General features: G+C 40.3%; 1 protein-coding gene across 2 annotated transcripts in view; it reads left to right on the top strand.

Moving 5' to 3' along the window:
• The window catches only part of GLRA2 (glycine receptor alpha 2), a gene marked incomplete at its 3' end in the record, with an annotated part of 132,699 nt that overhangs the window by 79,133 nt on the left and 27,693 nt on the right, over positions 1-25,873 (top strand). For both annotated transcript variants that reach the window (XM_080613192.1, XM_080613193.1), the window contains exon 8: positions 23,195-23,344. In XM_080613192.1, the coding sequence (XP_080469318.1) occupies positions 23,195-23,344 (150 nt within the window). The remainder of the gene's footprint in view (positions 1-23,194; positions 23,345-25,873) is intronic.

The following is a 25,873-nucleotide window of genomic DNA, read 5'->3' as shown; positions in this document are numbered from 1 at the left end:
AGTGTTAATTGCAGTATGGCTATATTTGCTGCAATTACACCAAGAAGAATTATCATTCAAATGAGAAATATGAAGCATGTAAGACTGCAGAATCATGACATACTGTGCATATAATGTCCCAGGCAACTGAATAATATTTGACATTTGTCTGCCCAGATCTTTATCTCTTTCCTTTTGCTTGTGCTTCTATGCTATTGTATATGAGGTCTTTCTTTCAGTGTCCAGTATGAATCATTAGAGCAGAAAAGTACTTATGTAGTTGTGCTTTCTATAGCAAAATACTCTGCATCTAGGAATAAACTGTATGACAATGTATGCAACATCTGAGGAAGTATTGTATTTCAAAATGTTATATTTAAGTGTATGTGTGGGAGGTGGCTTTGAAATTTAGACTACTCCAGCAGAACAAAAAAGTCTGAGTAATGCTATTTGCATTCATGCTATTTCATTTCTTTTTTATTTTTTTTTTTGCTCTTCGCCTTTCTTTGTTATCACTGTTTTTACATTGCAGGAAAATTAGTGCTAAAGAACTGACTTCCATCTTAGTGTGCAAAATTGATTAGGTTCTACCCCTGGAACAATTCAAATTAGTTGTGCTTGGGGCCTGACTGCAATGCTATTAAAGCAGGAGAAAATTCTCAAGTCCTGATGTCTTAAGTTAATAACAAGTCCTGTCAAACTAAAACATATCCAACCCTTTTAGTCTAGACAAATACTTTAGTTTTCAGTTTCAGCAAACATTTGCCATTTGAACAACATTATTTTGGTTGATGGGATTTCTTTTTAAACAGAAATTATAGAGCAACAAGGTTCCTTTCAAGAGCCAAAATCAATGGAATAAATGACATTAGCATGTGCAACTGCAGTCTGGTGCACATGACTGTATTAAACATTTTTGCAATAAAAAGCCATCGGCCTGGAACAGCTCAGCTTTCTAAGCTGATAACATTTTAGTGAGAAAATAACTTTAATAATCCCCCGAACATCATATGCATGCACGAATTATTAGATTAGGCTGTCCTAGTTATTTGGTTATTAGAAGGCTTCTGCAGGAATCACACCCAAGCCACAGGAAAACACCGATTAAAAAACCCCGAAGCCTAAAGATAGCATAATTACCACAGGGAAATAGGTGATTAAACAATAATATTTAAAGCAAATGGCAGTGTTGAAAGGCTTTTCCAAACTGTGTTTTAATAATGTTTGTCTCTGTTAAGCTTTGAAATAAATAGACAAACCAGGATAAAAAACCAGGAACTTCTCTTCTTATTAGGAGACTAGTCACAGCAAGAAGAGACAGAATGAGCCAGGAAACCCCTACATGTTTGTATTTTCTGAACTGAACCCCAAGTTAATTTCATTGGATTTTTCTCCCTTATATTTTTGTCTTCCCCTTCCTCCCCACTTCAAATGCCTTACTTGGCTTTTCAGATCGATTTGGCTAGCAGGTATTCTTTATGTTATTTATCTCTTCAATGGATGGAAATTGATACTTCCAGAGACCCAATTCATCCTTATGGCAAATCAACATCTAATGTAGATGGGATGAAGTCTGGAGCTGCCTATCTGTTCAGATGGTGAGCTGAATCCTCCCCCTACCATTCACGTAGCTGAGGACTGTTCATCTGACAGCAGCAGTACCGTTATTTCAAATTGGATAGAAAGCAAATAATTTACCAATCAGATAAGGAGCTTCTTCATTCTAGCCAATAACTGACAACATACAAGAGTCATCTAAGGCATGGCTCCTTTACTTTTCTTCCTTGCTACAAAATTCATGAATCTTACTTTCCTTTTGGTGCAGCTCCCATCTGAGCTTTAAAATCCCTTCTCTTCCCAGCCCTGCTGGTTATCTGATACAGATGTGTGGGAGGTAGAAGAGATGCACTGATATCCTCTCAGGCTTGGGAAGGCATTTAAGGTGTATTTCCCTCCTTCTTGGTGAATATGGCTACCACAGAGCTTCCAGTGGCAAGGTTGGCATGATTTTGCTTTAATATTCCTGCAGGTCCCAAGGCATTTTTTTAAAGCATTAAGAATGTCAGTGTGCACTTGGTGTACTCCGAATAAACTCCTGTACACAGTCCTTTTATGTTCTCATTGTAGCTCCTGAATAATGTTTGGACCCAGGCTGGAGCTAGATATCTCCCTACATGTAGAAGGAGATATTTCCGGTATGGGCAGAACTCAGCTGCCCATAAAACATTAAACAACAAAGGACCTACTGAACTTCAGTTATCCCCAGAGTTACGCAGCAGTTGAACAAGGGAGAAGTATTGGGACTTAAACACCCAGATCTTTTATGTGATGAATTAAAAAGATGAAATAAACACTCCCCTCCAGCTAATTGTTATTACTTTGTATGGACATTGGGTGGAAAAGAGTTAATACTTAGGATAAATATGTTGTTAAGAAAGGCCAAGAGGGGAACCTTGTTGAGTTGAAAGATATAACATAGTAATATATCAAATGACTTCACAGGGCATAGGACATCATGCAGTCATGAGAATTCACCTTCCCTGTAAAAGGAGGACAATTTCCTCAGGAATGATATTGTGAGGTTTTATGTAGGAATGGAAAATCAGTTCCAATGCACCTGCTGCCCTGCAACACCAGTGCCAACAGGAACACTGACTTGCAGCCTTCTTGAAGATATATTGAGAAGTGCTCTAAAAATAACAGCCCTCAAATAGGAATGCAAAGAGGTCCCCAAGAGCTCAGCAGATCCTCTGTGGAGACCATCCTGTGCAAGAAAATTTGCTGTCAAACATGCTGGACAGCTCTGAAGATATCTGCTAAGGATGAGAAGCCTTTGGCCAAGGATGCTGTGTGCACCCCTTCTTCTGGTAAAAGCATATTAATGTCAACTGGGTGGCAATGACATATTGATGGGATATGCAATAAAGGGATATGGTAAGCATGCTTACTGGAGAACCAGGCCCTGCTTGTAGCTTTTTATGTGCTTTTCTGCAGCTAGTTGGCAGCTAGGGATGTTAAACAGATGTGGATTTCCCAGAAACAGGAGGCTATGAAGACTCTTTTTCTTTGCTCCCCTTCCACATTAGCACCACTTAATGTAATGTTTGTGCCTGTGACATGTCCTGTGGGAGGAGGGCTGAATGGCTGTTCCCCCTTTCTTCTTTGCTGCCCCCACATTTGAGACTGAGGCTGTGGCTGCTCTGGCACACAAAGCATGTGAAAGAAGCAGCCTTTAAATTTTAATTTCCATACTTTAAAGTGATTTTGTGTAGGAGTTTCTGCACTTAAGCTTCCTGATGTGCAGTCAATCAAAGTCATGGCTGGTAGAATGACATTAGGTTCAAGGTACCCTTCAGGCAGAGTAAGTGTTGCAAACTTGACAGATATGTTTACAAAATAAACATTGTATTGATAACTTAAGCAAAATCTCTCTTGCAGCTGCATATGTTGTGAAAAAAAAAAAAAACAACCACTGAACCACTGAACTGTGAGTTAACGTACACTGAAAAAAAACCCAAAACTTTATAAATTTATCTTCATTGCTTCTTATTATGTCCAAAAACAAGGCAACAGCAACAGTCAAGAAGAAGTGGGTACTATTACTCCATATGTTATCCTGTCTGTCTCCCTGATGTGTGTGACAGTGACACAAATATGCATTATTTGCAAAATCCCGTTTTTAGTGGGGTGGTGATGCAGCATCCCCAGGAAACTACTCATGGATTTAGGCAGTTCCGTGGAGGAGTCAGCAATGTTGATCCCTCCCATAGTCAGGTGGGAAGGATGATCTGGGCTCTAAAACATAGATACGGTAGCCAAAAAAGTTAAGAATTTGTGCGGAGCTCGGCCACCGGCTTCTCCTGCAGCCCTAGGCAATATACTTGCTATATGCACACCTAGTTTCCCTATTTGCAAAATGGAGCTAGTAATATTTCCCTGCAGTGCACATACTCTTTGAGAAGCTGGTGGCTTAGCTTCTTTAAGACGCTTCATTAAGATCTTTCAGGAAAAGAGGCAGAGAAATACTGAGACCTTTTTTGTAGTCTTTGAGTCTATCAGATTCAATCTACTTTCTGCTAACACGTACGGTTCCATGCAGAACAGTTAATTGTTTTTTATTTGTTTGTCCTCTTTTTCATCTCCAACTTAATGACATGTGAAAATATGTCAGTTCATATGAGAAATATTTAACAGGGTTCACCAGCCAGGCAAGTACTTCCCCACAACTCTAATTAATAATGATAGAGCAAGCGTTACTGAAATTTCTGACATCTATTAATAACTTATCAGACGTAAAGATAGCTCTTAAATATAATATGAAGTGTGTCTCTTTGTATTTCTAGCCATGTGTCACTCTCCTCAGCAACTTGCTAGTGGGGTAAGAATTGTTGAAAGGTAGGGACTTCTGAAGAGATACATTTATTAATGCTGCACATGAATACTGGGTAACAGGACAGCACAATCTAGGCTTCTATGCAGGACTAGCAGACATTTCTTTTGATCTAATAGGAGTCAGAACTGTGTATTGTGTGCTAATTCTGCTGCGTCATGATGGAAATGGAGCTTGTAATAACCACATGGATATAAAAGATGTAGGTGTGCATTCCTGTGTTTAAACTAGTAGAAGGAACAGCCAGATGTAAGAATATGTAGCACTGGAAAGAAAGCTAGTGGTGAGCTATTACTACTCTAGACTTACCAGCAATTGTAGGCAAATGCCTACAGAATGATTTGAGCAACATATATGTTCATTCCCAATTATGCCAATAGAATTACTGTCTTGGACAGTTAATGAAAATCTCCTGAAAGGGTTATAGTTTGCCCCTGATCTTCATGGCTTAAAATTCTGACCAGTGTGTTTTCTGAGCTTCCTTATAATGTTCAGAGTTAGGGGGGAAAAAAAAGAGAGAGAGAGAGAAAGGGATTCAACATGACTCACTTCAAAGCTTTGTTCTGCTCTAGCTACTTATGGAACTGACAAGGGAAAAGTTATATAGGTTGTTGTTTATATATAGGCTGTTGTCTTCTCTTGTGTAGGTTGGCTCAGTTTTAAAGCTTCTTTGAAGTTATATGACTCATCTGAGCAAGTCAGAATTGCCGAAAAGTCAGAAAATCTGTTCCCTTTCCCTCCTTCCTTTGATACATGCAGTGCTCAACCTGGAGAAGTTGGGCTTGTGCAGTGCCTGTGTCAGGTGGCCTGCCGTCAGACAGAAAGCAGAAAATGGGCTCTTGACGCACCCACATCTGTGACTCTGCAAGGGGAACAATCCCTGTGAGTTACATGGTTGTTCCTTTTTGGGGGCATTTCAGGGCAGCCGAAAATTATGCTCTTGGTGAGCAAGTTGTCTTCTGCTTATGCTCTCAGGCCCTGTGCTTACAGAGAGGAGTATCAAACACCCACAGACTGTGCCAGACACATGAAAGGCTGAGCAGTCAGCTGAAAGGCACAGAGTCTCTTGGCTTTGTGAAATTGTGCCTGTGCCAAGACCTTGTATCAGTCAGAGCTTTTAGTGGATGTGCTTGTATTCTTCTCACAATGAGATCCCACAAAAGATAAAAGTCGGGGCTGGGGGGGGCTAACTTAAAAATTACCCACGTTTCATCAGAACACAAATAGAACAAGAAAAGTTGATTTATTTTTTTTTTTTAATAAATAAAAATCAAAACAACCAGGGAAGACAAAGCAGATATGCAAAGGTTCATACACAGCACTCTTACCTACTGTCTTCTCAATTTCAGCCATCCCAATGATTCTGAGTGACAGAAAAATCAGTTTGGTCCCCTCTGGGTCTTAGGAAATTACTCTGTCCATCACTTCTGAGGCGTGTCTGACTTCTCCTCAGTACAGTTTCTCCAGATCCCTTATCATTAAGTCTTTTGAACCTTCTCCATTTGAGCAGGATTAGCTGTTCCCCTAGCATGCAGCAGTCTCTCCTCCTTATAGGAGATTCAACCTCTCCTATTCACTGTTTTGCAGACATAGCATGGGACACAAACTAGGAACACACGCACGAAAGAAAAGGTACCTATACCATCAGTTGCAATTCCATGCTTGCAGTAAGGATATGACCCAATACATCATATGCAAGAGCCTATAAAATTGCAAATAGAAATAAGAGAACCAGAAGTGATTTATTCCCTACTTCCTGCACAGATGAGCAATTTTTGCTGTGAATATTCACTGAGCAACAGCAATATGCTCAGTAGATATTCTGTTAGTTCTGTCCAGGATTTCTCCAGCCTTTTGAAAGATGAACATTCATCAGTCAGTATCATGAAGCCATCCTGCAAGCAGCCAGCAAGTTTGGCTTGCTACAGGGCAACAGACTTTAACAAGCCTTGATAACATGACATCAGACTGACATGAAAACCATTCCCCTTACTTGTGCTGCAGTGCTTTGAACCTCCAGGGCCAACAGAGGCCTTTCTGGGAGGTGCCTGCATGATCCTGTAAATAACTCTCTATCTGTACTCTAGACTGGCTCAGTCACTGGGACTGAGACTGTTGTGGGAGACACCGGTACACAGTGGTGTAGGGCTCTGATTGCTTGTTCCTCAGAGAATCTCTGGATGCTTTAACTACAGAAGCAGACAGTACAGAACAAATGCATCAACACTGACATTAGAAAATGGACAAGGAAGAAAAAGTAGTTTATAGCAGTAGACATTGGACTTTAGGCTAAGTAATCAAATAACTGTCAGAAAAAAATTCTGCTGTTATGAAAATCCAGTACTTTGGATCAAAGTTAAGCTGAGAAGAGAAAATAGATGTGCCCCAAACATAAGACTGCATGGCTGGAAGGCTTCTGCATAAACACCCTTCTGCAAGAAACAATGATATTCTTACCAATTGCTTTTTATATATATTTGCACTGGACACCTAACTGTTGTGGCTGAAAATGACTTCACTCAGTCTTGCAGTCTAATGGCACTGTTTTAAACAAAGCTCTTAGTATGAAGGTCCTGAAGACAGTTTAACGTTACAGTATGATTCATAAAGTACTTCGATTTACAGCTCAGGTGAAAATGAAATTCTGTGAAAAACACAATAGCTGCAAACAAAACTTTAGCACAAGACCGCTTGAAAGTGAAGTCTCAGAATCTGAGAGGCCCATTTTTTACTGTAAATCAACAGATTATTTTGTATGTTGAATTGTGAAGGAGATAATTGTATTCTGAGTTATGATGTTAGCAGCAGACCATCAATAAGCTGTTGCAAATAATCAGAATCTGCAGTAGAAAATGAGCATGAATGGTGATACTGTCTCTTCTGTCCTTGGGTAGCCTAGTGAGTCCTTGCAGGTGTTCCTGGCTGTTCCATGTGAACACAAAAGGGAGCCTACAATGATGTGTTCCTGTGCTGGTTTTTCCCTGCTTTTTTTGTTCTATGACTAGTCTTCCACAAGTAGATTGAAAATTTAATTGAGTTAAATGTTAATTGGTCAGACATCTCTGGCTGGAAAAAACAGGTAGATCTTGATTAGGAAGTACTACCTGACTTAAGAAAAGAGAACAAAAAGATCACTAAAACTCAAAGAATGTGAACAGGAAAAACAGGAAAGGAGGTACTTGCCAGCAGATTCGAATCTTCTATGTGCTTCTGCTTCTATCACAAAACCTAGAGCAATATGAGCCCTCAGTTCCAGCCTTCTTCTTCCATAATAGGTGGTACAGGTGGATCATAGAATCATAGAATAGTTAGGGTTGGAAAGGACCTTAAGATCATCTAGTTCCAACCCCCCTGCCATGGACAGGGACACTTCTTACTAAACCACGTCACCCAAGGCTCTGTCCAACCTGGCCTTGAACACCTCCAGGGACAGAGCATTCACAACTTCTCTGGACAACGCATTCCAGTGCCTCACCACCCTCACAGTAAAGAATTTCTTCCTTATATCCATGCTAAACTTCCCCTGTTTCAGTTTGAACCCGTTACCCCTTGTCCTGTCACTACAGTCCTTAATGAAGAGTCCCTCCCTAGCATCCTTGTAGGCCCCCTTCAGATACTGGAAGGCTGCTATGAGGTATCCACGCAGCCTTCTCTTCTCCATGCTGAACAGCCCCAACTTCCTCAGCCTGTCCTCATATGGGAGGTGCTCCAGTCCCCTGATCATCCTCATGGCCCTCCTCTGGACTTGTTCCAACAGTTCCATGTCCTTTTTGTGTTGAGGATGGTCATGAGCTGGTTAGTGGGACCTGTAGAGTGCGTCAGGTGGGTTGTTTGTTTGAGAAGTCCATGGGACAGGACAAAGGGCTTGGTTTTCTGCACCATCCTGAGTAAGATGACCTTCTGCAAAACAGCAGTTGGGGTATGTAACCTGTGCTTCACCAAACGCATCGTTGATCCCAGGTTCTGAGGCTAAGGGCTTGGGCTAATTTGGGTGTGTGATAGGTACATTTACATTAATGTGGCAACTCTGTTCGCTTTAGAATACGGAAACTGATTCAGTTAAATTAAGAAAAAAACCAAACATCTGTATGAATCTTCTGAGAGCTGTTGTTTGTTTCCCTTTGTTTGAATTCCATTTTCTTACCTTTAACCTGCCTTCTTTACTCTGTTTTCTTTCTTTGTGCTTATTAATATTCAGACCATCAATTTCTTTCTACATACATTTTCACCTGTGCCATGTTCTATTATTCCCATTGTACACTCTCTTTCAATTCTGCATTTACTTACGTGCTTTACTGTACATGAAATATGATTCAATCACACTTATAATTAGAATTGGACCATGTTATCCCTCCTGAGCCTATGTTTCCTTTGATGTCAAATTTGGCATCTTTTCTAGGGACATTTTTGTTTTTCATTTCAAAATCCCTTCTTTTTCCCCAGAGATTAAAAGAGCATAATTTGATGGACTGCATATACTGATCTATTTGTTGCACCATTATTGTTAGTTCTATATTGCTTCTATTATCCACAAAAGAAAAAAAAAAAAGCATTTTTTTTCCCTTACAGTTTAAGCAGATGAAAGTAGCAATTCAGAATACAGAGCCAGAAGAATCATTAAGAATGATAAGTGACTCAGGAACATTAAATAACTGATCAAGTAATATTCAAGAAAGAAGCATGTGGAGGTACTGAGTAATGTAATGAAACATCCCATTCTCAGCTGGTTTAGTCTGATCACAGAATCACAGAATCACAGAACATTAGGAATTGGAAGGGACCTCAAAAGATCATCTAGTCCAATCCCCCTGCCAGAGCAGGAACACCTAGATGAGGTTACACAGGAATGTGTCCAGGCGAGTTTTGAATGTCTCCAGAGGAGACTCCACAACCTCCCTGGGCAGCCTGTTCCAGTGTTCTGTCACCCTCACTGAGAAGAAGTTTCTTCTCAAGTTTAAGTGGAACCTCTTGTGTTCCAGTTTGTACCCATTACCCCTTGTCCTATCATTGTTTGCCACTGAGAAGAGCCTGGCTCCATCCTCGTGACACTCCCCCTTTATATATTTATAAACATTAATGAGGTCACCCCTCAGTCTCCTCTTTTCCAAACTATAGAGACCCAGCTCCCTCAGCCTTTCCTCATAAGGGAGATGCTCCACTCCCTTAATCATCTTTGTCACCCTGCATTGGACTCTCTCCAGCAGGTCCCTGTCGTTCTTGAACTGAGGGGCCCAGAACTGGACACAATATTCCAGATGCGGTCTCACCAGGGCAGAGTAGAGGGGAAGGAGGACCTCTCTCGACCTACTGACCACCCCCCTTCTAATACACCCCAGGATGCCATTGGCCTTCTTGGCCACAAGGGCACAGTGTTGGCTCATGGTCATCCTCCTATCAATCAGGACCCCCAGGTCCCTCTCCCCTACACTGCTCTCTAACAGGTCGTTCCCCAACCTATACTGGAACCTGGGGTTGTTCCTGCCCAGATGCAGGACTCTACACTTTCCCTTGTTATATTTCATCAAGTTATTGCCTGCCCAACTCTCCAGCCTGTCCAGGTCTCTCTGGATGGCAGCACAGCCTTCTGGCGTGTCAGCCACTCCTCCCAGCTTAGTGTCATCAGCAAACTTGCTGACAGTACACTCAATTCCCTCATCTAAATCATTGATGAATATATTAAATAATACTGGTCCCAGTACTGACCCTTGAGGCACTCCACTAGATACAGGCCTCCAACTGGACTCCGCCCCATAGACTACAACTCTCTGGCTTCTCTCCTTCAGCCAGTTCGCAGTCCACCTCACCACCCGACCATCCAGTCCACACTTCCTCAGTTTAGCTGTGAGGATGCTGTGGGAGACTGTGTCAAATGCTTTGCTGAAGTCAAGGTAGACCACATCCACTGCTCTGCCGTAATCCAACCACCTTGTTATGTCTTCATAAAAGGCTATGAGGTTGGTCAAGCACGACTTCCCCTTGGTGAAGCCATGGTGACTGCCCGTAATGACCCTCTTATCCTTGACATGCCTTGAGATGGCATCAAGGATAAGGTGTTCCATCACTTTCCCAGGGATGGAGGTGAGGCTGACCGGTCTATAGTTACCCGGGTCCTCCTTCTTGCCCTTTTTGAAGACTGGAGTGACATTTGCTTTCCTCCAGTCCTCAGGCACCTCTCCCGTTTCCCAAGGCTTGGTAAAGATGATGAGAGTGGTCCAGCAATGACTTCAGCCAGCTCCCTCAGCACCCACGGGTGCATCCCATCAGGACCCATGGATTTATGGATGTCCAGATTGCTCAATTGCTCCCTAACCCAGTCCTCATCAACTAAGGCAAACTCCTCCAATTTCCCGACTTCCTCTGGGTCCTCAGGGGTACGGGGCTCTTCAGGACTGCCTCCAGCAGAGTAGACAGAGACAAAGAAGGCATTCAGCAACTCTGCCTTCTCTGTATCTTCTGTCACCAGGGCACCCACCCCATTCATCAGTGGGCCAACCTTGCCTCTGGTGTTAGTTTTATCTGCCATATATTTGAAAAAACTCTTTCTGTTGTTCTTGACCCCTCTGGCCAGATTTAATTCTAAGGAGGCCTTAGCTTTCCTAGTTGCCTCCCTACATCCTCTGACAACAGCCTTATATTCCTCCCAAGTGGCCAGCCCCTCCTTGCATGATCTCTAAACTCTCCTCTTCCATTTGAGCTTACCCAGCAGTTCCTTCTCTAACCACGCAGGTCTCCTGGCTTCCTTCCTTGATTTTTTACGTGTCGGGATGCTTTGATCTTGAGCTTGGTAGAAGCAGTCCTTGAATGCTAGCCAACTATCTTGGCCCCTTTACCTTCAAACAGCCTTGCTCATGGGATTTCCCCCAGCAATTGTTTGAAAAGGCCAAAATGTTATGTTTAGTATTGGTGAGGCAATTTTCTCTAACAAAGGATTAATTTAATTTACCCATCTGTAATCTAGACAGACTGGCAGTCATAAAAATACACAAATTACTTTTCCCACCAAATTACATAGCTGGAAGTCTTAAAAAAATCAGAAGTTAGGAGAACAGTCTTAAGGAAGAATTAGAAAAACAACTCTCTATTCAGAAAAAGCAGAGACCAAGAGTGAAGGAAAAACAGCATATTGCTCTAGGCAACCTTTTTCTAATTTTAGGATTTTATTGTTTGGTTCAGTGAATTGGATCACTTTTAATGGTTCACTTAGTTGTGACTACAATAGGAAATACATCACAGAGAGGATGTTGTAGAATGTTCTGCAGTCACCTGAGCTTTAGCAAAATTTTCGTGCTATCCAGTGAAAAAATAATACCTAAAAATGAATGTATGCGTGCAAATGTTCTGGGTGTTGATCACTGCCATCCTCCAGTTCTGTGATTTGTATCTGCTTTACATGAAAAGAAGAGATTTGTTTCCATTGCTACAAAAACAAAATCCTGATTTGTTATTTGATAACAGTCATACACTGAGCCAGTTAACTCTTCAAAGGTCAAACAATAATGCAATTTGGTGCAATTCTTCCTAACTGGGAGGCAGAGATAATAACTGCATCTGGCATGTCTGTAGCCGAGCTGAATGAAGATTACTTTTCACCTGAGATAGGTGAGGAGCTTTTGGATCTACAAAGGAAATGGAAAGGATTTCTAAACCTGAGTTAATTCTCTGTTTGTAAAAACAAACAATAAAATAATTTTAAAAAACTGCAATCATAATAGAAAAGCTGTTGTTTTAGGAGCAGGCAGTCTGGCTATACTCAGCTACATGCCTGTCGTGGTTTAAGCCCAGGCCGTAAATCAGAACCACGCAGTCTACTTCCCCCCCCCCACTCCCCAGAGGGATGGGGAGGAGAATCGAAAGAATGTAACTCCCACGGGTTGAGATAAGAACAGTCCAGTAACTCAGGTATAACACAAATCACTACTGCTGCCACCAATAATAATAATGATAAGAGAAATAACAAGGGAAGAAAATATGATACCGCTCGCCGGAAAAGAGCCCGACCGAAAAGAGGACGTGCCCTTCCGGGTAGCTCCCAGTTACATCCCCGGGCATGACGTGCTGTGGTATGGAATACCTCTTTGGCTAGTTTGGGTCAGGCGTCCTGTCCCTGCTTCCTCCCGGCCCCTCCTCCTCCCTGGCAGAGCATGAGACTCACAAAGTCCTTGGTCAGTCTAAACATCAGTGTTATCAGCTCTGTTCCGAGGCTGAAAGTCAAAAACACAGTGCTGCAACAGCTACTAAGAAGGAGAAAAACTGACTGCTACTGCTGAACCCAGGACAATGCCATTTTGGCTTCTTATGTCCAATAAATCTTAAATATAAATTGTCCTTTGGTAAGTATCAGCATTTTACTCTGTTTATAAGTTTAATGACGTTGCCTCAAAATACTGCCAGTGGTTCTGCCCAGCAGAATCATGGTTTTGTGGCTCCTCTTCAGTCTTCCTCAGCTTTTATTCCTTCATGATTGTTTTTATCCAAGCTCTCATTCACTGAAGAATTTACCACTCTGGAGTCCAAGTAGTCAAGCGGGTATTTAATGACATTAAAGAAATATTATCTGTTGGTTTCACTAGGAAGGAAGAGACAGAAACTTCTATTGTGAATGAGATCTGAGACTAACATTGTCATCTAGCTACAGAGGCTGTCTGTATGTGTATTTGTCAGTATCTTAATGCAGCCACATATAACTCTCAATTTGCACTGAGCTCAGCTGAATGTGGGGGTGTTACTGTGTGATAAATGTCTTTCAATTACTTAGCAATAAAAAGTGGCTTCCTTATAGCAGGGACATCAATCTGTATTTGTCACCTTCATAAACTGATCACCATGGCTCCACCAATCTGTTGATTACTTTCATTGGTCCATACACAAGAAATGCCACAAATATTGGTATTATTTATTTTATTTCTGCCAACATAAGCTTGCTTTCGTGCTTTGCTTTACTCACAAGCCAAACCTAAAAGATTAATTGATTGGACACTGAGACACTGTAGTAACCTGTGGGGAATCTCTCTGCATAGAGAGACGTAGGGTTTTTTTTGTGGGGCAGGAGGATCATTATTCCTGTTGACTGTAGAAAGCTTTTAAAAAGAGCTCTTTTTCAAAATAAGTTGCTTGAAGACCGAAGAAGACAACATACAAAGCAGGACTGAGGGAAGGAGCAGAGCTATCACAGTATTAGCGGCAAGAAGATGATGCTTAGTTGTGCAGGTTTCTTTCTGAGACAGCTCAAACACAGATTGTGGGTCTTACTAGTCTGCCTGAGATCTGACAAAATCATATCACCTCTGGCAATGACTTTGGGGTGGGGTTAGCTGCCTCTTGGTCAGCAATAGTACGGCAGAGCACATTTTTGTTGCCCATTTAAGCCAGACTCTTTTTATAAAATAGGCAGAGAGAGGCAACCAGGCTGGAGAGTGGCAAGAACCACAATATCCTATTTCCACATAGTGCTGAGGATATGGCTGAGCTGGTGACAGTGATGGTGCCCCCTGACTTGTTCTTGCCCAGTGTTTTTCAGGATCAGGGCAGTTGATTCCTGACATTAATTGGTAATTAATGATGAACAGAAGAATTTGCATTCCTGCCCCCTCCTCACTTTCATAGTTTTTATTCTCTCAAAAATATGTTTCCCCAAGGGGCCTCAAAAGAGATAATCAAACAGAAGTAACTAGTCCCTTTGTCATTTGGTCCATCCGTGGGTCCAAACTTCACGCACCCTGATGCAGAGCTGCTCAATCCTGGTTCCATTCTACCCTGTTTACAAGAAATGAAGTCAGCACAGTTCTTGGGGAGGGCCACAGGAACCTCCTATTGCCAAATAATTCATAATTTCCCTTCTGTACCTTCTTGTTTCTGTAGCCATCTGAGTTAGACTTAAAATCCTGGCCTAGATATGAGAGACATTTCCATTTTATTGTCGTCTTAGTGAATAGTGATACAGCACACAGTTGACTACCATTTGCAAAAGTAGGCTTTTGACCCTGATTATAATTTCAGTTAGCGTTATTTCATTCCCACTGGAAGGGATCAGTCTGTTCCTGTATTATCAATGCATAACAAAAATCACCTAGTTTGCTCCCAATCTGAGTACCACCACCATTATCTATCAGTCAAAAGCAGAAGCCTTTGTTTTCTCAACTGTAACCTGCCCTAAGCTATTGCTCTCTTTTTTATGTGGCTGATTTGTGTCTGAAAAATAGTCACACTATTTTCCAGGAAGTCAAGGGCTTTTGAAGTGGAAATGGTACATTCTGTCTAAATTTCCTGTACAGAAAGAATGAATTGTCAGAAACAGGAAACACAAGGCAGCTACACCACATGGTTGCACAAAATGACATATGATGAATATGCCAATACTTTCTATGCCCTTGGGAAGGAAAAAACAACAGTCTTGGCTTCACCAGTCTGATAAGTGATTCCATATTTATGGGATTGCATTTTTTCAAAGGTGGAAATCTGCTACATGAGAAGAAGGATAATAAAATATGGATAGACACAGCCCATGCTAAAAAAGAAATATATTATTGTTTCTCTAGCTTGGTTTTCCTTTACCTGGAACACAGTTTACTTTTTTTGGTAATGTGTCACACAGAATATTTTTACTTAATTTAAAGAAATATAAGTTTCTGGTGCGCAGTTACTGCTCTGTGCTCTCTTTATCACATCCTGCAGGATGTACCATAACACAGTCCTGTGCCATCTGAATCAGGTGTTAGCCACGTGTTGTAGAGTTCCACAAAATGTTAGATAATGCCTGCAGATTCTTGTGGGCCAGCCCCATGCTGAAGTTAGGGAGCATCTTGCTTGTTCTCTTCAGTGGGAGTAGAACTGGCACAGAGGTAGCAGTCAGCACTCGCAAACTGACACTGTATCTATCTGTGGCACCTTGGGCTGGTTAGCACAACAAAAATAGCTATTAGCTGTATTAGTGAATTCTGTTGCACACCTGTGATCATCTCTTCTGGCCTCTGCCCTGGGGCCTCTTTCAGACCATCTTTGTAAATACCTTAACCCCATGACCATCTTCAAAGACTTGAAGAAAACCTTCCTGCATCTTTGAAAGAAAAACAAACTGTAAACAGTTTCCATACTTTTCCTGGCTTGAATACAGTCAGCATTTAGTTCTGCATCATCAGTGGGTAGGAGGTTTAGCATCTCCTGACAGGGCAGAACCAGCGACAGAAATAGAGCAAAAAATTTTGGATTAATAGCTTATTCAATGGAAAGCAAACTGGAACAACTTCTGAGTCCCTCCTGAGTGAGGTGGATACTTTCAGATGGAATCTGAATAATAGAGGGAGAGTGAGAGAGTTTGTTTCTGTATTTTTAAATTAAATATTTCTTGCTTGTTTCTCATTTTGTTTTGAAAATTGCCCACATTTCATTTAACAATGGAAGACAAAGTAGAGATTTCTAAGAAAAAACCCCAAAAATCCAAACCAACAAAAACCCCAAAACAAAAGAAAACAAAAAAAGTTAAACAAAATATTTTGGTCAATTTTAAAAAATAGAGTTGTTTATTAAAGTAACTGGAAAAAGTGTGTTTCACATTCACCAAATATTGTCATGTTTTCATTCATCCATCAAACAAATCAAATCAGTTGTGTCATAATCTCAGAACAGGCATTTTACTCTGAGGGTAGTAGCTTTGTCACTGCATGGGGCATTTAGGACTTGATTTTGACCCCATTTCACCTCTGAAGGAAAGAAGGTCACCAGCCAGGCTGGTTGTTCTTCCAAGACACCAAGCAATGTAGTAAACAACCTGATGAAGAACAACTACAACTTCCACAAGACTCATTCACTGATGAACCATCTCCTGTTAAAATCTGCTTCATACTATGAGCACTTAACTTCCAGTAACAGAATAGTAGCTTTAAGGAAGTTCTTTACTGTGTGAGTGATGAGGTGGTGGCACAGGTTGCCCAGAGAAGTTGTGGCTGCCCCATCCCTGGCAGTGTTCAAAGCCAGGTTGGATGTGGCTTTGATCAACCTGGTCTAGGGTGAGGCCTCCCTGCCCATGGCACAGGGCTTGGAACTAGATGATCTTAAGGTCCTTTCCAACCCAAACCATTCTGTGAGTCTATGATTCTACGATAGCTTAACCTTTTTCATTACAAAGTACAGTATTGAATTAATATGGACATTAAAGTCTTGAAAAGGCAAGCATTTATCATCATCTGGAAGACAAAATCTTTCATTCTTATTCCCTAATCTGCAGCAGCAGGTCCCTTCAAGAACAGGTCTCCAAAACAGCTGAGGAAGACAGTTGCTTTATTTGTTCTGTCCTGAACACTTCAGGAGAAGTGAGGATGAATCTTCATGAAGATGAATCTTTACAAAGATTTCCTTATCAGGTGATCAAGCTTATTAATTTTAGGCTTGGTGGAATTTCAAACACTTTCTGCTTTATGCTGTGTTGTCCACTAAGCTAAAAAGACTTCCCTACCTGAGCCACCAAGGTGTTGCACAGTCACTGTGCATCTTTAAAATTGCATAGTGTGAAGGATAATTAACTGGGAGCTGTTTCAACAATAGAATAGTATAAAATTACTGAGGTTTTAGGACTCGGTAAGAAATTTACATTTTCTGATATTTGTTGGGTTTAAAATTATGCTGCTTTGTGGACGTGAAACACTTGAATGAAAAGAAGGATTGGGACTGAGAGTGAGACAAAAGAATATTCCTAGTAATAGCAGCTGATAGCATGTTCTTCATTCAGAAACCTCGCTCTCTGGAAATTGTGATGAAACAAGGACATTTGCTTTCAGCTTCACTTATATACAGCTGATACGCATAAAAGAGCCATCAGTTTATTTATGAATTCAAGATTTTTAAAAAAATCCATTCAGTTTTATGATAACAGAATACTGTATAATTGGATTTAAAAAAATCAAGTGAAATTTAATGCAACATCAATGCCTTGTACAAGAAGGCAGTTTTACATAACTTTGGTTTCTTTTTTGATTTAAAATGTCACTTAGATCTATTTTCACATTTCCAATCTGAAAAATTCTCTGAAACCCTTTCCCATAGGAGATTCTTTTAATGCGTAGGATAAATGAATTTTAAATTGTAACATTTACCAGTAGCTGAAGATCTTCTTTAAAAAAAAATTGCCTAGAATGCGATATTGTGCAAAAGCAGAGGTTTGGGTTTTCATAGCACAAATCAAAGATTTGTTTTTTTATTAGATTCTCTCAACCAAAATAAATTAATATAGGAGTTTTAGCATAGGCTGAGCACCTTGCATTGTCAGTTGAAGTTCTTTTCACAATGCAGAATTCTGGGAGAGAATGGATGTGTCTTAATTTTCATTTTACACCTGTTTGAGTTAAAACAGTTGTCTGCTTTAGACAGAGTGCTAAAACAGTTGTCTGTTTTAGACAGAGAGTTAAAACAGTTGTCTAGAGTCTCATGAGTCTGGCACTGCAGCAGAAATAGAGCTCATATTTGGATTGATTCACAAATGTCAACAAATGACAGCTGCTCAGCCACAGGACCCATGACCATGTTTTCCCCTGGCTTCTCTGCACAAAAACATGCTTCCTTCTGGCGGTGACACATGGTGATATGCTGACAGGTACCCAGAAGCTGTTAAGAAAGTCACAGTGTTAAAATCGAAAGAGCTGGAGAAGTGGAAGGTTTATTCTTTGCAAGACCCTCAGGAACAGAGTAATATTCCTTGGACTTTCATTTCCAGAAACTTCACTCAGGTCATTGATGCTTCACTCAGGTGCTGTATAGAGCATTATCTGGTCTTTCGTTTATGTAGTGGGCATGGCCAAATAACAAATGAGGAAAATAATAAAGGGAAAGGAGTTGCTTTGTCATGTTTATTATGTCTTGCCTTATCATACTTGGCTCTTGGTGCAGGCAGCTCTCCTTCTGAAAATATTCCCTCATTAGCTGTCCCTAATTTACATTCACAGAGCATCTGCATAATTGATATAATTTGTGGTTTTATTGGTAGGAGCCATTAAATCCCCTCCCCCAAAATAACATCAGAGAGGAAGCTCCACAATGTGCAGTAAAGAATGGAGCAGTTATTTAAAGAATAAAAGTGCACAAAAATCTTACTGTGCTTTTTAAGCATGATAATGCTGCGTGAGGCAGGGTTTCCAAATGTCCACTTCTAAAAGTACCACAAGGTAAGTGGAGCCAGTGTGCTGTCAGGGTTACAGGCTTTTCAGAGGAGCTTGTACAAGGTCTTCTTTTGAAAAAATCCCCTGGTGCTAATTTTTCATTTTATACTTGGTAGCATCATAATCACAACTCTGAATTTGTAGTGTTGCTGCAGACCTAGTGTTGTGTCCTGCAAGTGAAATTATGGGAAAGGTGGCAAATGCTCAGGTAACAGTCTCTGTTACGTATGCTCATGTGAGGTAGCTGCTGTTATTTTGCTCCATTTCACTTAGGATTACATCAAGATAGTAGCTAACAGAGATTATTCAAAAGCTTTATCTAACCAAAGTTGGCATATATCAAGCAGACATATATACCAGAAATAACCATTCAAAACTCCAGTCTTGGTCAAAAATGAGAGACTAGTATTTTTAGGGTACAGTTTACTTAATTCTAATATAGATATCTACCTTCCACTTCAATGCATTTTGTCTCCAAAATGTTTATTTCTTATAATTTATTAAAACCCCGCACGCACAGAACACATTTTAAGTTAGATAAGATGAAACCTTCTCAAAAAAATCAGGGTGTGCGCTGTTCTACAGGTACAAGGTAGTAACTGTAGAACATCGTACCTAAGGAAGCTGGGGATACAGTATTGCTTGATGAGTCTTTATGAAAGCAGGTAATGTCAGCTTTTTTGTTGAGCAAACATACAAGTTTTCACACAATGCTACGATCTGGTCAGTAACACTCTTTTTGAGTTTGGTGGAAAGACCTCCCAAAGCAATGGATGTGCCTGTCATATCATGAAGTACTCAGTTTTTCAGACCTCAGCCCCTATAAGCATATCACTTAGCAATATTTTAAATTGAAAACTGGATTGAAAGGTTCTTTGTACAGTGCAAAGGAGAAATAAGAACCTAGGAATGAGATGCACACTAGAGCCTGCTCAGTGGAGAGTTTCCTGTTAAGGTAAGTGAGAAATGGCTGAGGAGCTCCTAGAAAAAGTCATTTCATTGACATGTGAGATACCACTGTAAGAAACTACAGCATCTGGTAAGGAAGTGGTTATAACACTCACCTGGAATGTGCAGATCAAATTCACATCCTTTCTGTGGTCATCTTGCCGAGAAAACTGTTCAAGTACCATGAAATAATCTGTGGTAGGTGTTTCTCAATCCCTGCATGTGTTCGAAACACAGAGGCAGAGAATGACTTTGTATTCCTCTGCTTAAGATTTGCATCTAACAAGGGGAGATTCTGTTCCCAGCCCCCAAGCCAATGTATTTTTAAGTGTTTTCATACAAAGCAGAACAGTTTCAGCAGAGGTGGTTGAGAGAGGTCTATTTCAGAGCAGTCTGTAGTCTGCTAGATGTGACCATTTCCTAGTTGAAGGAAAACACAGATTAAAGTCAGCTAAAGCAGACAGAGACCCTAAAATCCACCAAAACTTCACACTGTGCATGCTTTAGTTACCAAAATGTTGGTCTAAGACCTAGGCAGTCACTTTCAGACTTTTTTGGAACCATGTACTAGGTGAGGCCTTCCTAGGCCTGATGTAATAGATCTATGTCATTTTCCATGCATAAGTCTGGCTTAAGAAAATTACACGAGGTTTTTAGGCTTTTAGCAGCATAATTCAGTACATACTGAGGATACATAGATAAAATTACATAAAGTGATTTCCAGACAAAGGTGTCAGCTTTCATTCATTGCAGGACTTTTTCATCTGAAAGGGGCCTATAAGGATGCTGTGGAGGGACTCTTTATTAGGGACTGTAGTGATAGGAAAAGGGGTAACAGGTTAAAACTTATTCTTTACTGTAAGGGTGGTGAGGCAGTGGAATGGGTTGTCCAGAGAAGTTGTGAATGCTCCATCCCTGGCCAGGTCCAAGGCCAGGTTGGGCAAAGCCCTGGGTGACATGGTTTAGTGTGAGGTGTCCCTGCCCAAGTCAGGGGGCTGGAAGTTGATGATCTTAAGGTCCTTTCCACCCCCAACTATTCTACGATTCTATGATTCTATGATCTATTTATTTTTCATGTGTTGTTGGAAGCACTTGCTTTCTCTTTCCTCATTTAAAGCTGTGCCATGGTGTGGCAATGGCTAAAGAACGAAACAAGCTACATATTTGCCAAGTATATTGTCATCCTCTGATTCCAGCCGAGAAGGTGACCTGGTTTAGTGTGAGATGTACCTGCCCATGGCAGGAGGGTTGGAACTAGATGATCTTAAGGTCCTTTCCAACCCTAACTATTCTATGATTCTATTATTCTAAGGCTGGAGTTAAAATAATCCAGCTGGCTCAGCAATTGTGTAGATGTCACTTACAGCAGCACAGTTTAAGTGGCAGGAAAGCTAACTCAGGGCTTCCTTTATTATTTTGCTCTCCCTGCTTTAAGCCCACTAGGACAAGATTTGCACAGTCAGAAATGCTGATTCTTGTGGCTTCAACTCCCTGCATTGTGCTGTCTGTAGCAGCACAGTCCAGCTGTTTATGCATGTCTAATACATCTCCTAAGGGCATTTGTGAAGGAAAACAAGCTGCCCCTTCAAGGAAGGTAACAAACATTCTAAACTCAGATGCATTTTACACAAATTACAGTGACTTGATTCGTACTGTGCCTCAGCCTGTGGCACAGACTGCCTGCGACACTGTTGATTTTTTTACTGGGTTTCACAGCTGCTCAATAAAGATGTAACTTCTAAATTCTTTTTTTTTATGAGTGGGAGAGAGAAATGCATACCTGCTGTGTATCTAATTGAAAGTCACAGATTCATAGTGTTACCTTAGCCTACTAAATCCTCCTTTTCCATGCCTAAGCGTGTTGTATTGTGGGTATTGCAGGGTGGAGCTGCACTATAGTATCAGCTACCGAAATGTATGTACCTGTGATGCAGGTTGAATAACAGTACTTGGCTCCTCTAAAATGTCCTGCTCAGTGTTCAGGATCTGCAGAATGGATCTCTGTATCTTTTCTGTCCTGCTTTAAATGCCAGTTCCTCTGCTTATGTTGCTTGCTGGAGCATATAGATCAGTATATTCTGTTTGATGTTAACAAAAAATTGCTCTACAGACTTTGAAAAGTGATGCTATTCAAGCACATGGTAAATAGGAACAAAATCTACTGAAATAGGTGTGCTGCTCTTCATCATGAAATGGTAGCTACAGCTGTAAGAGCAAGATCATTTTGAATAGTGTGTACAAAGGATAGAGGTGAAGGTTTCCAAGGTGGAAATTGGGTATCCTAAACATTAGTGTGTTAGATGCACAGCACATCCTTTTCTGCTTTCTTTTCAGACCGCTGTACGTTTTGACTGCATTGAAAAGTTTGGCTTGCAGGGAATTATTCAGGTGTTAAATACTTTTTATTATAAATTTTCAGGGTTTAGGTATTATCTGTTTTGCTTATCTTGATTCAGTTGTATGGTGGGGCCATTTGAGGTCACCTTGGGTATCTGAGGCATCTCCAAAGGACTGGTTTGTTAGTATGATTCTGCAGATTTGTGCTTTACTGGATTAGCAAGTGGAGGCTATGTACCTAATGTGGCAGTATGTGGTGCTTTTATTTAGACGACTGAGTAAAGCCCCATGTGTCTATGCTTAGTAGTTCTATGTTCCCCTTTACAGACATGAAGATGAAGAAGCACTTTTTGGGTGTTATTTATTTCATCCTAGAGAAAATATCTAAAACAGTTCACATGCATTGCATCCTAGAAATTACTATTCTTCTTCATTCCTTGATCTATTTATATCGAAGTAGTTTAGGCAACTGGCTCACATATATGTTGAAGACATTAAAAGTCAGATGATTTTAATTCCACCCTGTATGCCATATCTGATAACAAAAGAGACAACCTGCTGTTGCCTAATCATAAAATCTCTGCTTAAAACCTGCAAGACTACAAAGAAAGGCAGAGACCTAACACAACTATGGAAGACAATTTGCCTTTGATATGCATAGTGTGTAGCTCATTAATTGGCTATTGTTTGGCGTAGTGTGGGTAATACGATAAAAATCTTGTGACATTGCAGTGCTGTAATATATCTGATTTTATTATGGGCCTGTCAATTCAAACCAGAATAGGCTTTTACTAGAACAGAGGCATCTGCTATTTGGGTGTTTTTAGTAGATAATATCTGTAAGTTATATTTTTCTTATAGAATATTTGGATATAGGTCAAGAAACTAGATTCCACTACTTAATTGGTAAAGTCACATCAACCCATAAATACAGTATCCTGAATTTCATATGAGGTTATAGATACCAAACATACCTAATTAATCAATTTGGTAATTGGTTCATAGAAGATGAAAAAGGTGATAACTATAAATTTTCTATAGTTGTTTTTTGAAAGGTATTTTTCACACCTTTTATTTGTTTTCTCTCTGATAAGCTGTGAGCACTCATAAGCTATAAGAGCACTCTTACTTTGTTAGATTAATCCTGATTCTTTTTCTAAAGGCAGTAGCTAATAATTTATGTATTCTTTGTGAAAACACATTTTCATTAATAGTTGGATTAGTTATTTGTAATAAGCAAATAAACTAACAAACCAAAACACAAAGCGAGAAAACCTTCACCTCATTGAACAACTGGAACTCATGCTGTGCAGAAATGTGTTTATTTTTTCACATCAATAGCTTCAGCTTATGAAGAAGTTTGAAATATAACATGCTGTGTCCTATTTTTTTCTAGGTCTCCTACGTAAAAGCTATCGACATCTGGATGGCCGTGTGCCTTCTCTTTGTCTTTGCTGCTTTACTGGAATATGCAGCAGTCAACTTTGTTTCAAGGCAGCACAAAGAATTTCTGAGGCTTCGAAGAAGGCAAAGAAGACAAAACAAGGTACAGCTGCTCTTTACTTGGGGTGACTGCATCTGCCCTGATAGCAAACTGATGTGCAGTTGATTTCTCACCTCAGTTCTTCTTGGCCTTGCAGGAGAGTCTCATTCTAAAGTTTGCTTTTGAGTGATTTACTCCCTGGTTAAGAGCTGATAACTGGCTGCAGGGTTTATTTGCAGTTTATGAAGTTATTCATAAATGCCAATAGATTGGGCATTGATTCCAAGAATTTTATTATCTTTTTGCAATTGCTGAGGCAGCTGTACCTCTACCAATATTGTGCTACTCTGTGGCACCCACCAGTGGATAAGGAACTATTGGAAGCAATGACATAGATAGAGTACTGATATTATCTTCTTGACATCATACCGATGTGCTGACAACACCACACGCCCACGACCTGTCTTTTCTAGTGTTATGCTAGCTAGTCATACTAAAATGGGAGATCCCTTAAGCAGCCCATCGCAGTGATCGGCAGCTCTGCCCTCACTTTTAAACCACCAGCAACTGTTGGCTTTCCCAAATGAAACCAGGAAATGTGGGCACTTAAAATAAATAAAAAAAGAGAGAGAGAGAGAAATTAGGAGAATTTCCTCTTTAGATTCTACTATTTCACAGTTTGTCACTGATACAAACTTCAATTTTTTTAAAAAAGGACTATTTGTGAATATCACTGTCATATCATTTTATACCAGGGACTGAAATGTAGAAGAGAGGCTTGGTTTTAACCTAGATGTCAGTCTTAAAATATTTTCAGGAAGTCTGTCCATGTTTCTTGATTTATTTTTAATTTATCTGTAAATGGAAAGACAAGAATAGATATTAAATGGAATTTTAGTCCAGTTATGAGCATCCCCACAACTATAAAGGCTTCATCCTTCCTGTATGTGTCACTCATTTTCAGTATCAGCAGAAACATTTAGGTTGATGCTGTACATATGCATTTTCTAGGTGAAGTAAATATTTGCTTGAGCTGTGCAAGTGCTTCAAGCCACAAATAATGGTTTCCTTTACAAGAGAGATGACAACAATGGCACAGGGCATTTGTGTTTTGACAGGTCTGTCTAATAAATATTCTGTAGCTAATGTAATATTTGATGGATGCTCTGGGAAGCAATCCAGTCAGATGAATTGAAATTCCTGTTAAGATTAGATTACAGGCGAGAGCAGAAATGCTTGCCCAACTGCAGGCACACATGCCAGGCGCACTGACACTGGAAGCCTTTGCTTCCAAAACCAGCATGGCAGCAGCTGAAGCTGCTGTATGGGGCCTGCAATTTCAGGTTTGGATACAATGTCTTTAGAGGTGAACTGGTGGGCAAGAAGTCACTATTGGTAAGTATCAGTATTCAATGGCATCATTCAAAAATTACAAGGTTTTGGTTCTTGGAGGTGATGTTTCATCTGTGGTGGGAGTGATTATTCTGGTGACTATTAAAAGGAAGTTATTTAAAATCAAATCACCAGAAGACCCATGTTTATCCTAGGGCAGTTGGTACATGGCTTCTTTGCAAAATAGGTAATGTCCTAACTAAATACAAGGAAACATTCTTCTGGAGTAAAAGACGCCTATTTGCACAATCTTTTTTTCACATTTGCTATGAAAGTGGTTGCACAAATTTCAAAATAATAATGCTACTAAGACCATCATTTTGAGGGGTATTTTCTGCATTCCTTTACTTGAATTTGTCTTTCATTTCTCAGTTTATTTTGCCTTGAAAGCGATTCACGTTGTTTTGCATGATTGTCTTCTCTAACAGAGCCGTTCTTCTCTTTGCGTGTTGTGTATGTGTGTCGTCGTGTTACCACTGCACTATTCTCATTCTTGCTGCTGCTATCTATGCTGACACTCTGGGGACAGGCACAGACTATGACTGTTGGGAATGAAAGCGTTGAGTCCGTGCGGCGCATGAATGGCTTGCGGAGCAAAGAGTCACCAGCTTACGGGACAGTGAATCAGATCGGCAATTCAAGTTTGAGGGTAAAACTGTAGTGAGAAGAGAAAGCAAGAGACAGATTTAGTATGAGCAATGATGTCATAAATCAGCAAAATGGCTGATTTTGATGGCATCAGTAGCAGTCTCTTGTGTTCTCTTTGCTAAATGTCCCTACAAAATAAACAATACTGTCCCCAGCATGAACAGCAGTTCAATGTTGTACTTTCTTGTGGCCCATCCTTATGCTTGTTTTCGTCCATGTTTGACTTGTGCCACCCCCATTCCAAACCTCCTGGGGAAAGTGCATGTATATTTGGTGACCTGATCCTGTATAAATATAAGGTGAATGGGGAAGACAGAAGCATAGGAAATGCCTTGAGACAGTAAATCCCACATTGTGTCATCTTTCAGATCAGTGCATTCCAACAGAATTTGGTATGCATAATGAAATGCATTTTTATTGGTATGGTATTTATTCCTGAACTGTCAACCCACAGTGTTTCTTCTTGTGATGTCCTGAGCCCTGCTTAGTGAAGTATGAATAGCTATGAATCAAAAGATGTATTTCATTGGTTTCATTTTATTTTCTTGGAGA

This window comes from Psittacula echo, assembly GCF_963264785.1.
Source record: "Psittacula echo genome assembly, chromosome: 3".
Classification (NCBI taxonomy): Eukaryota; Metazoa; Chordata; class Aves; order Psittaciformes; family Psittacidae; genus Psittacula; species Psittacula echo.
The sequence above is the reverse complement of the archived record's forward strand: the minus strand, read 5'-3'. Positions and strand labels throughout refer to the sequence as shown.